The 19,570-nt window shown below is 36.9% G+C and overlaps 2 protein-coding genes across 3 annotated transcripts; both read right to left on the reverse strand.

Moving 5' to 3' along the window:
- Positions 1-1,191: 1,191 nt before the first annotated feature.
- LOC113733371 (protein IQ-DOMAIN 17-like) lies at positions 1,192-4,242 on the reverse strand. The gene is made up of 5 exons (XM_027259745.2): positions 3,710-4,242; positions 3,241-3,555; positions 2,446-2,694; positions 2,211-2,354; positions 1,192-2,075 (listed from the first exon to the last, which is right to left on the reverse strand). The coding sequence occupies exons 1-5, from the start codon at positions 3,845-3,847 to the stop codon at positions 1,329-1,331; spliced, it is 1,593 nt and encodes a 530-aa protein (XP_027115546.1). The 5' UTR covers positions 3,848-4,242; the 3' UTR covers positions 1,192-1,328.
- An 11,245-nt stretch (positions 4,243-15,487) lies between these two features.
- On the reverse strand, positions 15,488-18,070 carry LOC113733372 (NAC domain-containing protein 43). 2 transcript variants are annotated; one of them, XM_027259747.2, is made up of 3 exons: positions 17,635-18,070; positions 17,030-17,301; positions 15,488-16,848 (listed from the first exon to the last, which is right to left on the reverse strand). In XM_027259747.2, the coding sequence occupies exons 1-3, from the start codon at positions 17,804-17,806 to the stop codon at positions 15,877-15,879; spliced, it is 1,416 nt and encodes a 471-aa protein (XP_027115548.1). In that variant the 5' UTR covers positions 17,807-18,070; the 3' UTR covers positions 15,488-15,876. The 2 variants fall into 2 exon arrangements, with proteins under 2 accessions (XP_027115548.1, XP_027115547.1); XM_027259746.2 differs by having other exon boundaries at positions 17,030-17,316.
- Positions 18,071-19,570: the final 1,500 nt, after the last annotated feature.

Genomic DNA, 19,570 nt, shown 5'->3' on the forward strand with positions numbered 1-19,570 from the left:
AGCAAGGTGTGCATCGTTCCAAGCGTAAACTATTTCTACCCTTTACCAACTTTGTTCTTGTGGCATGATGTCTGCTTTGGTCAAGCAACTAGTGTTTTGAAAATCAAACTGGATGAACAGATCCGAAATTGAAAATCGACCCTAATATCTATCCAGTTCTGTATTTAACTCAAAAAAAAAAGAAGTCAAATTAAGTCAAATACCAGTTTAATTGGTCAAAAATGATAAATACAAAGTAATTGAATTGATTGTCGCTTTACATATATATATATATACAGACATACTAGTTGAATAGGGGACTCATGCGACGCATGAGTTTGCTCAGATTTTTATTTTTTTTTTGGGAAAATGGTAAGTTTTAATATAGATTTTTATTTTTTTTTTGGGAAAATGGTAAGTTTTAATATAATTCAAAAGTAAGGAAGAACTCGGTTAATATATGCATGAGTTTTCGGAAGAGAATTTAACCCCTCTACGTAGCAAGAGTTCCCTTCCTAGCATCATCTAAATTTTTTGCTAACTCTTATGGCACAATTACAATTGAACACTTCAAAGCCTGCAGAATCTAGTTTTCTTGCAAGGTAATCTGCAGCTCTATTAGATTACAATTGAACACAAGTGGGGCTGCCTTGCTTGTTTCTTTCAGCAGTTGGTCAATGAGAGCCAAATTGTAGCATTCTACTGTATGATTTTGATTCGTTACATTCAGCAATGGCTTCAACTAAGAATCATACTTGCAATGCAGCACCGAATCATGCTAGTTGAATGTGCAGAGATCTTTCTCAGACAAAGCAATCACTCATTAGTTTAACAACATCCACACAACTAATGGGACGAAATTGATTGTTGAATTCGATCGGTCGGTCGACAATCACTTGCAAACTCCCTCTTTTATGATAGTGTGTGCGTGTCTGTATATATACATATATATATATATATATATATATATATATATATATATATATATGTATGTAGCATTATCCAAATCAATAGTAACAAAATAAAAAACATTGGACCGGCAGTCGAATCAGATGAACCTTGAAAACTTATCCAATTCACTCATTGATCCGCATTTAGAAACATAGCGACTAACCCGTTTTATGTTTAGTGCTTGAAAGTAATGTATATATATATATATATAATTTCCGCCGACTAATGCTGTGAAATAGTAGTGATGATGAGCAAAGAGGGGACATAAATATAACTGGAACTAAGCAAAAAATACGCAGTCAAATTGGGAGTTGAAGAAGCAAGTAGTACAGATTACGAGGGCCCTCCAAATCTAATGCTCGATCGAAGCTTTTCTCTTCTTCCCCTTCAATGCTCAATCACCTCAACCACCTTCTCAAGTCGCCGGTCGAAGAAGGTGAAATCTCCCCTGCTGTCAGACTCTCGGTGTAGCAAGATGAATAGTTAGACTGCTGTTCAAACCCCAGATGCACTCCACAAGCACTCTTAAAGCTTGGGCTTCTCATATAATCTCCGTAGCCCGTGCCTGCACCATATGGGTCCGGGACAGGAAACGACAACCTCTTCTTAACCGAGCCCGCCCTTTCCCTCTCTGGAGTGGCGGGCCTCTGTCGCGGTGCACTCTGAGAGCGGATTCTAGCTTTAGCAGATTCTGTTGCGGCCATGTAATTAGGCACCGCACCGGTCATGCCTCTGGATTGTTGGTGCAGGCCACCACCGCTGTAATGGTGGTAATTAGACCTCAGTGTTGGGGTTTGAGCTGTATGACCGCATCTTTCTTCCACTGCAGCATATCTAGGACTGGCGGAGCGGACTTGGAGAGGCCTTGTTTTGGACGGAGAAGGTGTGACAGGAGAGTGGAGAGATTGAGCTTGTTGGGACGACCTATGAAGAGGTGAGCCAGGCCTTTGATGTTGGCTCGGCCTGCGGGAATTGGAAGCAGTATCAATTTCAACAGTTCTAACAGAGTCCCTTTGATCGGTGGATGCCCTCCCCCTGCTGCTCTCCCACGGCTTTGCGGCCATCCATCTATCCAGCCGTTGGTGATTTTCCCTAATAAGCTCATTCTCGCTGCCGAAAGATGAATTCCTTCCTGCTCTCCACATCTGTTGGTGCGCAAAACATATACATTTAGGCTATTAGTAATAAACACTAGTCTAATATTGAAACAAAATTTGTCCAAATTAAAAGGAGGAAGAAGAACATATGCTACTATTATACTATAGAGGAAGAGGAAGAACCTGCTGAGAGAAGGCATGAGATAAGGTTCTCTCCCGCTTTAAAGCAGCTTCTTTCCTATCTTGCAACATCGCTTTGACCTCCTCAATGGTTATAGTGTGTGGCCGATCATCCCAATCATCGGGAATGCTACTGCCATCTCTCGACTGATCAAATGGACGAACGTCACAAAACACATTAGGCAACTAACCTGAAAGCCTGATCAGGTGATACTGCATTCAAACAGCAGCCCCTTACCATAGATTTTCGATCAGAAATGTCCTGTGGATGGCGCGAGCTCCAGATGCTGTTGGTGTCACTAAATGTAGTCGATCTTCTGCTTCCATCACTAGATTGCCTTATTCGTTGGTCAAGTACTCGAGCCTGCACTCGAACTAGGGCTTGCATGCATCTGAGGGTCATCTTGGCTTGCTTCCGGACATTGTGACCCCTTACTAATGCTTGCAATCTTACCAGACCTTTGAGCGCACGAAAAGCTCTCCTTGCCTTCAAATAAAAAATCACAAAGTGACCCTCTCCCTCACCTTTAGCTATGCTCACTTCGCAGAATGATTGAAAGAGACGAGACGAGACGAGGAGATATGATTGGTTAAGGAAACTCCAGAAACTAATATCAGTCGAAACGGGACCTAAGTATTCAATTTTCAACCAGTTTCCGAGAATTAGCAGTCTTAAAATGGGAATTACATACACCGGGACTCGACCTGGTTGCTTCTATCCAATTTCAGTTCTCTTTTTTTCTTTAGCCCAGGAAATAATTAAGCAGGGTTTAACCTCAAAAGAAGCACTTGAATACATTAATTGTCATTATCAACCAACCAAATAATAGAGGTCTGATGAGTAAATCACAATTACTAATTGCTGCTGATTCCATTTTCATTTTGTTTAGGCCCCACATAAGGTGTAGTAGGCAGTAGCAGTAGTACTCATTTAAAGAAAGGAAAACGTTCGGGTGAGATCCGCAACTAATTCAATTAAACTACGAAGAAGTATCCCAGGTCAAGCAGAGACGAGATCTGTAAACCCACTCACCAGGTACCCTCTGAAAGCTCTTTGAATAAGAGTAGCAGCATGATGCTCCCTCGCATAATTTGAAGGTGGTGGCCTGGCAAGCCTGGCAACTTCTGCTGCTGCCTGGGCTGTGGCCGCTGCCGCCTGGGCAGCAGCTGCGGTCGCCACTGCCACAGCAATGGCATGCCTTTGTTCCGCAGCAGCTGCTTGAGCAGTCATGGATCCAGATGCTGCGGCGATATCCACTGCATTTGGTGGTTTAAGCGCGGGCATTTGTTGGGTCAAACCTTCGTGGTTGGTCGGCTTCCGGAAGAGCCATCTTCGTTTCCCCCTTCTCTGCATACGCCAATTCAGAATGAACAAAAGAAATGATTGTCCACAACCAAAAACATGTATCTAGTGAAAATTACAGTACTAGATTGAGCAGTAGGACTACAAAAAAAAAAAAAAAAAGGAAAAATGGCACTGAGGATCCCGGGGGGCGGTGCACCTTTTCTTCTTCCTCTTCCGGTTCATCTTCATTGTCACCATCTTTCCTTCTGCAATTCTTTTTCTCACTATCTTTACTGGGAGATCTAAATGCCCTTTTGACAGCGGTCAACCAAGAGGATCCTACTTTTTTCCCCATGCAGCATACAATAATGTACTTTTGCTTGCAGCATTTAAGTCAGTCGAACACTTGCTAACGCTAATAGTCTCGGAAGTAAGCTAACACCTCCATGACTGACCGCATAAGCAACCAAATATTAATTGAACCAGAATGTGAGAGAGTGTGCGTTGAGACGGAGTGCGCTGGGATTTGGATGAGGTGTTTTGATATAAAAAGAAAACAAAAATGGAATGATGGAATTTTTTTTTTCTTTTTAGTCTTGGGGAAAATGAGGACAGCGGGGAGGGGGTTGTCACTTGTCAGAGGGCAGATACCAGAGCAGACAGGAGGTGGGGAGGAGGAGGGGTCCGGGTGCGGTGTTCAGCAGCTTTGAAAGCAAAATAATTAGCACTAATAACTAGGAAAAGGCGGGGGGGGGGCATCATGCACGAAGAACACTGAAGACTAGTTCTGTACTGTGTCCTGTAAGTGATATGATTATGAATGAGAGTGCACGCACATTGAAAGCTGCGGTGAGTGAGTTCCCTAACTTTTTTTTTTTTTTTTTTTTTATCGACAGGAGAGAAACCAATGCACGTTGAGAAATGCAGTAGCACTTGCTACTTGCTGCACACTGCACACCAACCAAAACTGTCTTTAATGGCCTCCGTGAACGCCTTTGTCTTTGCCTCACGCTTTCCTCACTTTCCCGTCAAATTTTACTCCTCATCAGTCACGACGCCCCGATGGCTTCACGTGAAGAGTAAAATGTGGGCTTGACTGCTGACTGGAGACCACAGCACCCAGGAGTTGGCTTCTATTTTATTTTTTACAGTAAATGTTTAGAAAATCGGATCGGATCAGTCGGTTCGATTGGTTGAACCATCAAAAATTGATTGAACCGAAAAAATAGCTGAAAAATTATTCATTTCTGAAGGAATATGACCTGAAATGTTCATGCTTTTAAACTCGGATAGGGAGTGAACGAACGTTAGTTAGTTTGATCAGTCATGGTTTCATCATTTTGCTTTGATTTTTTTTTAACTAAGCAATCAATTTTAATAATGTCTTGTTTCTTTCAAATTTGATCTTTTCTTTCAAATTTGTACTGAAATATTTCACCTTAGTTTCGGAGAGGTACTTGTGGTAATCTTGGAAGGCTTCAAACTTGAGACTGTTATCTACAGTAATTGGCTAAAGAATTTGAGAAATTTGATACGAACCATACAGCTTTCTTAGCTCATTACATTTGGTTTAAAGTTTCTTAGGCATAACCAATCCTATCCATTTGCTTCCTTGAAGATCAAAAAAATTGATGCGTGATATGTTTCGTCTCTGCTTCGTGTTGCTATATTAGCAGGTAGTAGTATTATCGGAAACATTAGAAGGCAGGCACTGTGTGGATACATCGTGTTGCTAATATGAAATCTCTAAAAAATGTTTTGATTTTGCCACAAAGAACTTGCCAGAAATGGTTAAAAGAAGGAAAGGATCCGCAGGCTTGTTTGTCAATCTATTTTGTCTTTTATTCTATTTATCTGCAGTTAAGATAAGTATTATGCACCCCGAGCTATGATTTTTTTCTTTAAATTTTTTTTTTTTTGTTGTTGTTGTTGGGGGGGGGGGGGGGGGGGGGGAGTATTATATTAGCAGACGTGTTGGATTGAGTAATCCAAGCACCAGAACAAAGTTCACAAATCTGGGATTCGAAAAATCTTGAGCTATGAATAATATGTTCAGCACTAAAAGAACAAAGAAAAGAAAAACAAATTTGTAGTTAGGACACTTGCCCTCGGTATTCCTCTATTTATTTATTATTGCTTTTAAATTCTTTTAATTGCTTGAATTTAAGGCCTTGCTTGGATTGCTGTTTTTCGTAGAAAAATTTCGTCATTTTCCGTGAACACATTTCCCTATTACCTTTTTTCCTCACATACATCAAATCGCTACAGTAATTTTTCCATGAAAAATGACGGAAAATGCAATCCAAACGGAAAGTAAGTTTTCTTAATTTTGAATGGCGGTGGCTTGTGGAATTGGTGGAAGACAGTAAGTAGTGAGGTTGGACTGGTTAATGGATTTGTAAGCATGTGCAAGCGAGATGACGTCGCACATGATTCCATCGCGAGTACCCTTTGTTTTTCAGGGAATTATATATATGATCCACGTAATAATATTCCAACTGTTGATGGCTTTTCAAATTCTTGTTAAGGTTCTTCTTGTTATTTCATAAACTCGAGATCGTGAAAAAAAAAAAAAAAAGATTCCTTATTTACTGAGTATTACTACTGTTAAAAATGACTTTTAGTCTAATGTGGAATGGTCCTGCATGTACGTGGTAATAATTGAATGGGCAAAGCAATTAATACTTTTTTTTATGATTGTGGTCTACCAATAATAATATTTTGAAGCTGGGCTCGATGGAAGAATGATTGACTGATGATTTCTTCTTGTTGGTCATCTAATTAAAAAAAAAAATGCTGTACATTGGAGGCAGGCAATTTTTGAACTTGACCCACATTTATTATTAGTTAGTCTTAGGTGGAGATTTACATTCAATTCTAACAAAGACACGGACGGTTTTTGAAATTAATCGAGGGAAAAGATGTTGTTACATTTCTCGATTCATTCTTTAGACCGGACGCTTCATGGCACACTTGCTTTACTTGCAGTGGGGTGGTCTTGCAATTGTTAGAGCTGTTACATGACATCAATTCAAAGGTACTTTGCTTTGAAAAAATTAAAATTTTCAGAGATGAGAAGATGCTGCATGCAGCATGTGAAAATTTTCCTACTAAAATTTTCATCTTTCAGTTTCAGATGAGAAGTAGCTAGTTAATGTATCAATTGCAATCTGAAGGCTGTGTGTGGTCTTTAAATTGAAATTGGATCGCATGTCCTTGCTTCTGACAGAGGTTCTTTTTCATTTGTTCCCAATCAAATTATAACACAAAATTCTAGAGGAGAAAAAAGTGATACTTTGGGAGTTATTCGACTCTAGATCGTGTTCTTTATTGTTCCCAACAAAAACTTGACGTCTTGGACTTGAATCTGATTAAATTTTTGTACCTTCATCTCTGAGTAGATTTAGTGTAGATGAAAGATGAAAGATTTTTGGTGTACACACGAGTTTTGAGCTGAAAGAATAAAGATGAAAGAAAGTTTTGACGTTGAATTCTTATCTGCAGGTTCTGAGTTGTCATCAGCACGATTAATCTGGAATTTCCTCTAGCTGTCTACTTTTGGCTTCGGTAGAATCATCCCTTGCTGGAACCGTCTTTGTACTTTGCCCTTTTGACATACAAAAGACCATCTATTTTTTCTTTTCCTAGACTCTGGATCCAACATATATAGTTTCTGGCAAGTAGCCCTCTTGAGTTTTTATTTTATTTTTTATTTAAATTTTTTGCAACCATGTATAATCATCTTCAAGGTCTATAGATCTCTAGGAATTAATAGAATCCTTCTCAAGTGAAGCTACTGAAATAGGTGAATGGTTATACCCTTTTATGTTTGAGTTATTCATATCCATTTTCAAAATGAATGTCTATGACTTTGAGTTCTTTGCTACAGAATTAACTAAGCAATGCTAATATTCTGGTGAAGACGGATTGTCTGCTTCTGCTAAAGTGTCTTTTGGATCTATCCATCTATTGACACAGAAGTTTATGTTAGGACTACAGGCCCTGTTGGGAAGGTGAGTTTTTTGGGAATTTGTCTAAAACTTTACTGTAGAAATTTTTAAAAAAATTTTGCAAGACATACTTTGTATCTCTCAATCCTTTGCTAGAGTTATTTTTTCTCAAAGTTAGTAGGTCATATGTAAATTTAGCTCATAATTTGGCTGTCAAAGCTAGAATTCTGTAACTTCCCAAGTCAATATAAAGTGAATCTTTTCTTTTCAAAAAAAAAAGTGAAAAAGAAAAAACATTTATTACTTGATGATCAGTCATAAAGGATTTAAATCAAACTCCTATCCTTCCTATTCTTTCGTAGCTATCAAGCCCAATTTTTCTACCCCCACCTAATAAACATTTCTGCAGAAGTAAAGTCTCTATAATCACATAGTAGAGTTAGTGTGATGGATAAGGAAAGAATATTTATACGCAAAAACACAAGTGGGAGAAAAGGAAGCTTACTATGAAGAGCACAAATATGAAATACATCCCAAGTAACCAACTTTGACTTAAAATTCTAGGTAGAATTGTCATTATTGTAACCAAAACTCTCTCCATCGATTTTCTCCTTACTAATATTAGAGATGAGGATTGATGGTATCAATTTATCTATAAAGCACATAGGTTAAGCTGTTATTTACTCTTGGTAGATGAGAAGGTACAATTTGGATTTAGTAGAAAAATTTGTTATTTAATAATATGTGCATTGTGTATATCTATATCAATGATGTTAACTTTCCTCGTGACACATGAAATTTTCTTTTTACATTTTTTTCTTTCACAACAAAGGACAATATTGTATTATACGTATATCTACATTTATTTACTTTTTTTTTTTTCTCTCTAAGCTTCCATGTTGAGGCTTCGCATGGCTATCCATTTAATTAGGGGTGGGCACGGGTCGGGTACCCGCCCCTAATAAGTTTTGGTTGACTCGACCCTAAAATATCGGATCAGCCATTTTGCGACCCTAACACACTCCTAATATTTTCGGGTATCCGAAAAAAAGGGGCGGGTACCCTATGACCCGCCCCTAAAAAAAATTTCCAATAAAAATTATTTTTCACTTAATATCAACAGATTTTTCAATAAAAAAATGCTTTCTAATTAACATTGGTAGAGATATTATAATCAAAATCCATACGTCATCATTCTCACACATTTCATCCAATAATCAAACCGATCTCATAAATTTAGTACATATTAGAATTATAATATCTAATAGATAAAATGAAATTTTATGATAATTTTGAGTACATCACCATTCTCACGCATTTCATCCTTTTATAACATAACAAACACAAGAATAATAAGTATTTGGCAACTTTTCCAACTTCCTTAAGGATGTTATGGTACAAGACTGCATCCAAAATGAGTCGATTATGGAATCAAGTCCAGAAAAGAATTGAACAGAGCTAATAATTTTTGAAGTATAATCAAAATAATCTTGAAAAATTTTCACCAACTTTCTTACATCTTTGGAATAGACCTTATTGCATTAAAGGTAATGAAAAAGACAAATAAATTTCTTGCACTAAAATAAAGGAGACAAATTTAAGAGACACAATTGCAATAAAACAAATAAATAAATGAAAGACACAAATGTTTTAATTGTCTAGCTAATAGAAAATTGGAGCTCCAAACACAAATTTTTGATTGAATTGATGAAAAATTTGCAAGAAAGATCAATGGAAGTAGAATAAAAATGAAAAACGATGAAAACGATGAACAATTTTTATGATAGAGTTTCACTAATTTTTCTTTGTTTTGTTCATTTTAGTTCAGGTTTCACCAAGAATATTCGTTTTTTTAAGACAAGATGAGGAGAGGCGGATCATATGAAATTAGAATATGAGGTTGTGAACCACTTTACTTATACTTAGGATTAAAAATTATAAAATTTATATGATGAACCCTTATTTTTTTAATATTTATATAATATACCCTGCGGGTCGGGTACCCGCGGGTTTTTATTTTATTGATCCGTATCCGTATTCGTTTTTACGGGTACTCGATCCGCATCTGCCCCGCTAAGAAAAATCAGATCGGATATCCTATTTTTCTGATCGGATCGGATCAGGTTCGTCGAGTTTCGGATCGGATCGGATTTTTTGCCCACCCCTACATTTAATGCCTCTGCTCTGGGGAGAAATGCTCACCATTTTCTGACCATCCAGATCCAAAAATCGCCCAAAAAAAAAATCATCGATTTTAAGATGACTTTTGGGGTTCGATTTTGGGTTGAATCAAATTGATATTTTAGTTTGTTGGGCCTATATTGGGCATTCTACACATAATGAAATTTTGTTTGTAGGTGACCAAATGGTAGGATATCAATGGAGCGAGACTAATTGCTTAACCTGATAAAGTCCGACGAGTCTAATATTTCATTGAATTGAGTTGAAATTGGATCTAAATATCAAGCATAAATTAAATGTGAGTCGAGTTTGAGTCTTATTAGATTAAAACCCTATATAGGTCAAAATATATTAATATATATATATATATATATATAATATACAAAATTATGTCAAAAGCTTTAGAAGGACAAATCTTAGTACGAACAAATTGAGAACCTTTTAACATGTATTAACTATTGATCATGTTTTATTACTATTATTTTTCACGTACTTTGGACTAATTGGATATATTATTGTTGAAAAATTCTTGGTTTATATATTTTTTAATGAACAGTTATTGGTTTGAATATAGTTTTAATGTTGTAGTCCTGTGGATGTTAAATTAATTTTAGAATTTAATAGTTATAGTAATTATATTAAGGAAATTAAGAACAACAAGTGAGTTTGGACTAAAGCCAAATTAGCCTCACAGTTCGAATATTTTGTGAGTTAAATATGAGTTTCACATTTATCAATCTGAAACTCATAACCCGAATCCCAAAAGTGGTACTAACTATATATAAATGGAGCCTTGACTTGTTAAAACCCAACTGAGATGATCTTCCATACTTTGCCAAAGAGGAAAGAAAAAAAAAATCTATGTCGGGCACTGACAGACAAGAGGCATGGGATGCAAGAAACATCCCTTCTGAAGTTGAAGGGATTTGGATTTCTTGAAAATTATCTTACAAAAACTTACAGGTAATTTTAGGTTTAGGATAGAACTTACCAATGGAACCATTATTGATTTCTTTTCCTGTATCCTTGTAAGTTTAAAGAGAATTAACATACTGATGCTAGTTGTAGTTTGTACAAGTCGAAGATTTTTGGACCTTAGATCCTATTTAGCCTCAAAAATTTTGGATTTCCACTACCTTTTCATCCCCTATCTTCCACCCTCTTTAATTCTTTGCCTTCTTTTATCATTGATGCTGGCTAGTACTCACTCCAGTGGTAGAAAGGCGTTGCAAAAAAAAAAAAAAACTATGTTAAGTCATTTCAGTTGTAATTAGTGTAATGTTTCTCTGTTCTAAGAAAGGAAAATACATGTTCCCTATTTGGCACTTGAGTTTTTTGTCAAGTTTATCTGCTATAAGTTTTTTAAAAGCTTTAACTACAGTAATCTCAAAAAACTTTTCAAAGTTTTTAAACTATACACTTCATAATATTAAAAAATTTACACATTTCAAAAATTTTTTAAAAAACTTCTACAATAAGTTACAGTAAAGTTTTAGACAAACATCCAAAAAACTCACTTGCCAAACGGGTAGTTATTTGCACTTCATTTTTTGTTATTTACACTCCCATTATTTGTTTTATCTTATATTCTAATAAATAAAAATTATATAATCAAAATGATAGTGGGAGCTTGAATAACAAAAATAGGAGTGCAAATAACATTTTTCTACTTTTGTTTGGAACTACTTTAGCCTCTTTTAGGTAGTAACTAGCAATACCTCACGTGCAAAAGCATGTTTTTCCAAAATCTTATTTTTTGTACTAAAGTTCTTTATGAAATTTAATTGTCATCACCATTGTATAACGTGTTTTTTCTATTTCTTTTACCACATGTTTTTAGAAACGTTATTTACATCGAAATAATAGATCTAACGTTGTTCAAACCATTTTGTTGAGCTTTTTATATAATTTATAGCTCATACTCTGATGTGTCAAATATTGACACCGTTTTAACTAAAATTATTGTGTACTTAATAATTTTCATTACACTTAAATCAAACTGAAACAATTGAGTCTGTTTGGATTGTAAATTATTTGAGATAATTTTGTGAAAAAAGTACTGTAGTACTTTTTTGATATGATGTATGTGAGATAAAAAGGTGATTGAAAAATGCGTTGATGATGCAAGCAAATCAGTGTATGTAAATAAAGTATAATAATTTACAACTATACACAAAATGATTTTGTTAAACAAGAAAAAATAAATGTAGACAACAAGACTTGGTCGTTGGTACAGCAGATGGAGTTTATATATATTAGTAAAGTAAAGGTTTGAATTATAACAGCGATGTTTAGAAGAATTAGAGTAAATGAATTGACTAATTCTATGTTTAGAAGAATTAGAGTTCACCTCCTGACGAAATCATTTACCAACTAGAGTATGGATATGTTTTATTGGAACCGAAAGTGAAAAACCCAACGATGGACATTCTAATGAAATCATCAACATTTAACAATTGAAAATCAGAGTTTTTGCCCAAATATAAAATATTTTGACATGAATATGTATAATTTGAACGGTATGCACAATACCAATAACTCTGATTACTTTTTTTCTCTTTATTATAATAATTATTATTTGTTGTAAGACAAACAAACTGTAACAGTAAATTCAAATGGGTTGATCACCTAAAAACAAAATACATGAATGACTTCCCGTCTTTTTTTTTTTGTGGGTTGTTGGGTGGGGGGGAGGGGGGAGTACTTGGATGACCCAAATTTTCCTAACAAATAAAACACAATTCTTTGTATATTTATTTTTGCATACTCTAAATTTATCATTTGTCGTGTTATATAAGTTGAATTTGTTAATTTTTTTTGAAATTGTTCAATATGAAGTGAGATGCCTCATTTTTTGATTAAGTAAAAGCATATTATTTGAACATGAACTCGTATTCATTTAATTTGTTATTTTTGTTAATGATGGGGTGCTAATGATCCACCACACTTAATTGTTTCTTTCATTTTCATACTTGAAATTTGATTGGCTAAATAGTTAGGTTGTTCATTTTCCATTTTCATTTCTTTAATTCTATTTGTTCTTTTATATTTTACTTTTCTTTTATCTTTACTTGTATTTTCTTTGTGCTTTATTGTTGTTTAAATATTTAATAACGATTAATCTTGTATACACTAACCCCCTTAGATCCGTATCACTTAATCTCAATTTATATTTGAATTCATTGTTTGCACATGCTTAGTGTATATATTGTCAATGTCTACAAAGATTAACGTATTTAATTATAGTATGTGATTTTTTGACCAAACATGGTTGGCTTAAGGGTTTTGGCTACAAAGTTTTATATTTGTTGCCAGTTCCAACTAGTAATAAATATATTAACTGACATAATAAATCAAGGAAGGAATGACAATTTTTTTTGAAACGAGGAAGGAATGACAAAATTGAAGAGCATATTTTGCTCATGCTCCAAATAAGGTTAGGTCTTTTATGTATGTGTAACACTCATGTTACACACATTATTTGATTACATGTGTTCTCTTTAATAACACTCCTAATTAGACTTAACTCTTAAGTTTACTTAAATAATCACGGTTAACAAAAACACATATTTCTAGTACGACAATTTCTCCTCCTCCTTCTGTCATATAGTAAATCCTTCTCAAGATAAATGTCCATTCTTCCAAATTGCAAAAATCCACGCCAATTGATATTGTAACGTCTTGGGTTCAATGGGCTAGCCCGAATAATTTTGAATGGAATTACGAATTCAAAATGATTAATTCAAATTACCAAGTAGTCTATAGTCCCAAGCATGGGCACAATTCTGTTTTTCTCATTCCACTCGATGTGGGAGTTTTCTTAGGGTTTCAAATTCACCTCTACTCAAGGACTTTGTATCCTTTCAAAACCTGATTTTAATTCAAATTATCTACTTAGTTATGTACAGATTATAGAAGTGGTTCATATGGGTTCTAGAGGTAGCTCTTATTTAACGTGGCATTTAGTCTGGCAAGTTGTAGAAATGGTCCTCGTTGAAGTGGCACTTAGCCTTGCACAATATTGAGCTCTTTGCATTCCCTTGCATAATCAGAAAGATAACACTACTATTCCCAAGCTCACCCTATGCAAAGACCATACGAGATTTGTTCTGATACTAACTATTACTCCTCTAGATCCATGGGCTGGCTTGAATAACTTTTAGAAAAACTATGAGTTCAAAATAATTAACCCAAGTTACTAAGTAGCTCATGGCCCCAAGTATATATATATATATATAATTCCTTTCTTCTCATCCCACTCAATGTGGGACTTTTTTCGAAGTCTTACATTAACTGTAACGTCCCCATTCCATGGGTTAGTTTGAGTAACTTTTGAGTGAAACTACAAGTTCAAAATAGTTAACCCAAGTTACTAAATAGTCCATGCATATATATAATTCTTTTCCTCTCATCCTACCCTATATGGGACTCTTCTTAGGGTCTCACATTCACCCCAATTTAAGGACTCTGCGAGAATGCAAAGTTTGTTATATCGTGTGAGGATTCTAAAGGTGGCTCATACAGATTTTAGAGGTAATCCCTGTCGAAGTGGCACTTAACCCAATACGGCACTTAGCATCTTGTACTCCCTTGTATAGTTAAAACCATAACAACACTAGTTCCAAACTTACCTCACATAGAGACCACACGAGATTTCTTTGATTCCAACTGTAGTGTTAGGGTATACAAGCTGGCCCAAGCAACTTTTGAGTAGAACCACGAATTTTAAATGATTAACCCAAGTTATTAAATAGTCCATGAGTCCAAGCATGTATATAATTGAGTGAACAATGATATTACACACATTCTCGGCCTGGGATGAATTGCGGAAGCTAGGAAGGGCACGGGCCCGAACAGTTGTCAGGAAAATCGTTCGAACTGATTTTGTGCAAAATGCACAAAATGCAATTTTATATGCACACGGTGTAACTCACTTTTAACAACGTGTAACTATAAAACAAAATTTTGTGAGCCCTACACATAGTGTGAAAAATGATGCACAAGATGCAATTTGAACCTTACATTTTTTTTTTGGCTAAATTTTAGCCATGAACCTTCATGAACAATTGCAGTTCTTGCAACCGTTCTGAATATGGTATTCCAGGACCAAAAATAGGTGTGAATGGAATAGCCAATTGGGCAAGAAGTTGAGACGAAGGGCCTGTTTGGGGTTGCGGTAGTTTATTGAAATAACTTCTCCAATGGAGCTTTTAATAAAAGTACTTATTAAGTGTTCAAGTGCTTTTAAATATATTGTTTAGAGATATAATTCAATAAGTATTTATTGTATTGGATAATGAGTGATTTAAAAAATTTTAAATGTATTTATCTCTTTATTTAGTTTATAATATAGAATAAAATAATTAAATTTAATGTCTTATTTTTTAAATCACAACAATTACTCTAAAAGCATCAAATTTGAGTTTTTGCTAAAAGTGCCTTTAACATCAAAATCTCTATTCTTAATTTCATGGGATGATATTTATCAAATATTTTAAAAATACTTTAACACCTAAAAATACTTTTTTACCAAAATCACAGCAACCTCAATCGAGATTTGAACGGGCTGGGACTGACAGAAAGTTCAACCTATGGACATTATCCATAAGTTTGTTAGCATGAGTTCTCCTGTTGTCTTGCCATGACTCGTGGGACTGTCCGCGAAGCTGGGAGATGGACAAAATAAGTTAAACCGAAGAAAAACAAAGAACAGGAAGAAGGAAAAGGGACGAAGCCAGAGTGACTTCCATAAACGTGGTCAAATAGATCGTCAGAGAATTAACAAGAAGACAAGCACGCAATAAACAGTACACCATAATAATCTCTAATCTAAAGAAGAGTAAATGGAAAAAGCGAACACGGCGTAAACGCTAAGGCAATAGCAATTCCTATATATACTGTACTCGTACACTTGTACATACAAATCCGGCTGCATGCATGCGAGACATGGAATGGGGGAGGTCCCAGAAGCTAGCTAGCTAAGCAATTAAGTAGAGAGGGGAGACATGGTGATTACTGATCAAGAAACCATAGTACTCCAAGATAACGCCAACCCAACCAATTAAGCTAGCCAATTATAGTGTATTAGTATTATCTTGACATGAAGTTTCTTATAATAAAATCACGGTGTACAATTTTATGGCACTGATGGGTCATCTTTATTATTATTAACAATGATTAAAGCTTTTGACTATTGGGGCGCAAGGCACATGATGAGGAGTACTCGTTTGTTTGGAGATGAGTCCTGTTTGGTTTAGACCCGAACATTGGGCATGTGGCTAAAAGGAGGGTCAGTAGGGGCCAAAGCCGATCGCACGAAGCTCCACAATTCGCATTCATCGTGATGATAATCCCTACTCTTGTTGTTGTTGCAGCTGTGGTTGTGGTGGTTGTTGATGACGTCAGAGGATGAAGCTGATGATGATAATGACCTAATTAGTTGGTAGTGTAGTTGGAGATCTTGGTCGGGTACGGGAGGGCCGCAGCACGGAGCTGCCACGGCCCTGGGATCGGCTGGGTGATCACCACCATCAAAACAGGAAGACAAGTGCTTGGCTGTCTCGTTCTGGCCATTAAGGTGCGTAGCCACCAGCCTATCGAGGGCTGCCCAGTCGCTGAGGCCGGCTGCCGTTTCTGACGGTCGATAATTAGTACTAGTAGTGTTTACTGAGTGGAGATGATCGGCAGCGTTGACCACATTTACTTGGCTCATGAGTGCAATACAGGGATCATGAGGAACATCATCGGCGTCATCGCCACCTCTGCCGGGCAGTACTTGAAGGGAAGTGATGGGTTGGTAACAAGCATGAGTGCAAGTAGTCGTCGTCCTAGGCGAAGATTTTGGGCTTTCTAGACCAGGAAGCTTCATAAATCTATCACACAGCTGGCCAGTGCTTTTGGTGACTATGTCAACTGGCACCATCGGAAACATTGGTGTCGCGCTCTGGTTTGCTTGATCTCGACCTCTTTCCTCCGCGCATGTCCTTCCCATGTACTCGAGTATTTTTTCCAGCGATCGTTCGTCGTCATCATCATCACTGGAACCAATTAGCCTTTGGCGGGGGCCTCTTGTGCATTCTGCTGTTGTGACGATTGAGCAAGTGGTGACAAATGGAGTAGCGTGATCCAGACTTTTAATTATATGGTGATTTTTCTTCTTGAATATTCGACAAACCACCCAACCCCCCTCTTCCTGTGCTGCTGCTTCTGCCGCGGCATTGCAAACCTTCATCAGGAGGAGACCAGCATTATTATTAATTAATGTAAAAAGAAAAAAATAATAAAAAATGCTCCAAATTCAGTGTTTTAACCAATGACGGATAATTGAGAAGGATATTAAGAGTGTTCTCCAGCTAGCTAGCAGATATCAGAGAGCAGAGTTGTTAGCTAGTTCTAGTTGTACTCACATTCTCTACTTCAGCTGCGTTGTTGCTAGTACTGTTATCGTCCAGTCTATATTCATGCATGATCCAATCAGACTTTTGGCCGTGAGGGGCACGACCTTTATAGAAAACCAGCGTCTTTCTCATGCCTATGCGCCTAGAGTTACTGTAAATGACCTTGTCCCGGCCTGTGGCTTTCCAGAACCCGGCAGCTGTTGCACGATTTGTGCGTGTTCCAGTTGGGTATTTCTTGTCTTTGTGGCTGAAGAAGTACCAATCATTTTGTGGGGTGGATCCTATTTTGCATTTGTCTAACAAATTAATAAACATCCAATTGATTAACAGAGTCAATAATAGGAGGGGGAAAAAAATACGTGTGTCATCATTTACGATTCGTTGAGAGCGTTACCAGACAGACGGCTAAATTTGATTAACTATGTATCGCATATCTATGCATCATCGACTACATGTATGGCCAGTTTGATACTGCTCTTTTATGAAGATATAACTGAATGGATCATGAGACAGATATTTAGAGAATATGCACGGCAAGTAATCACTGCTTGGAATTCACAGGTTATTCTCTCTGTTATATATAGAAACTAGATAGCTTATGTGTAGATTTATACCTTGAATGTCCCAGGGCTCTAGCTTATTGAGATCAACATCTCGAATGACATCCAGGTCAATCTTCTCATATGCAACCTTCTTTCTCAGGTAGTATTGCAAGAGTTCCTCTTCTGTAGGATGAAACCTGAATCCAGGAGGCACCTGGGATTGCCCGTTCACAGATATCCTCATGTTCTCGTCTGGCAAGCGCAAAAAAGTCAGTTCACAATCTACTCATATGATTATACAGGCTCGATTGGTAGTTGTTTTACTGCCTAAGTTCCAGTAAATTCACACTCCAGAAGTCGGAAATCAAGGCAGTACTACTGAAAACAATGCATGGATCGCGTTGAAAAGTAAAGTAGGGTATATATAGATATATCGAAATTAAAGATGAAGAAATTAGTTAGTAGAAAGTGGCAGTGCAGAGGATAAGAAGTTGGTTTTAAAATAGTACTCCACCATAGTGCAATGTTGAAGCCAAAATGCGTATTTATATATACACTGCGCATATAAATCCAAGTAAATCAATAAAAGGAGCAAAATAGAGCTCTATTGTGACGGGTCATTTGATGCAGTTATGGTGGGGCTAATTTTACTATTCTTCGAGAAGAGCCCGCCACCTGCATTGATAGAGAAAGGTCATTTCTGTGGCCCAGAAAAGGATAGAATAGGTGGGACACCACAAAAGGGGACGTAATGAACAACAAGCTCCATTGCCGTGGGAGAGGGATTGCCTCCATCCTAACTGCGACCCTCGACCTTAAAAACACTTCAGAAAAGCACCACTGAAACCACCGCTCTCACTCACATTTCTACATTGTCCAACAACCGGAGCAAGAAAGAGAGATGATTGATGATACGGGGTCGGAGGGGTTTAGCTTTCAATGGCCTCCCTCTCCCTAAGAAGATAGAAATGATGGCTACGTTACTAGGCAGGCCGGACTACGATATTTTTAGCAAAAACCCGTGTTCTAATTCAGCTTCAGCTCATACATGCATACAGCCATTTCTCGTTAGTTAAACTGGCTCCTGTTGTGATTGCTTGTACTGTCTACTCCATTGACTCACATACTGGTACAACTTTTCATTCGGTTGTTGCTGATTGATTAAAGTCTTGTAATTGTATTCTAGCCAGTACATATTTCATTTTTTGTCCTAGAATCAATTTTTGTCATGTTTAGATGCAGCTTTTAGCGTAAGTCTGAAAAGATTCAAAGATACACATAACAGAAGCAAAAATGTAGTTCTGGAGGTCTAATGCTATGGTCAGAGTGCTAAAAATATTTGTCGTTGTAGAAATACAGTCCAAAAATCTCCCTGCCAAATCAACTATCTTAAAAAAAAAGAAAAAGAAAATACAATACCAACCTGTCTGAGTCGTAATTTGTTCAGGCGTACTCTCTATAAAATTTAGCTAACAAACCGAATACTGTGTAGTGATGCATAAGTAAGCATGATTGTTAATTTGGACTAGTGCAGCAAATGCTTTGACTTTGAGAGTGAGGATGGTCGTTCCAGCTCGGATAGTCCGGGGCCTCACCCTGTGGTACTTCTGGAACCACCGCCTCGGCAATCCCCCTCGGGCCGTGACTTCGACCCGGTTACTACCTCGGCTAGGATCTTCTGACATAGAGACGAAGTGACGTATAAATGTCTGGCCACCGGAGAGGTCGGATGTGACCTCTGACACTTGACAAAGCAGCTCTGACACATGCGCCGCCTGACTCTGAATCCCTCGATATAGCTCCGAAACTTAAGTCAGTTCGGATTTAGAAAAATGATTTAGTAGTAGAGAGAATCAGTGTACGTTGTTTACCAGAAAATTGGTCATACCCTTTCTCAGTAGAAGTCTTGAGTATTTATAGAGGATGGACAGGAAAGAGAGAATACTGTGTAGTGATGCATAAGTAAGCATGATTGTTAATTTGGACTAGTGCAGCAAATGCTTTGACT

The sequence above is a fragment of the Coffea arabica genome, chromosome 2e (assembly GCF_036785885.1).
Source record: "Coffea arabica cultivar ET-39 chromosome 2e, Coffea Arabica ET-39 HiFi, whole genome shotgun sequence".
NCBI classification, from domain to species: domain Eukaryota; kingdom Viridiplantae; phylum Streptophyta; class Magnoliopsida; order Gentianales; family Rubiaceae; genus Coffea; species Coffea arabica.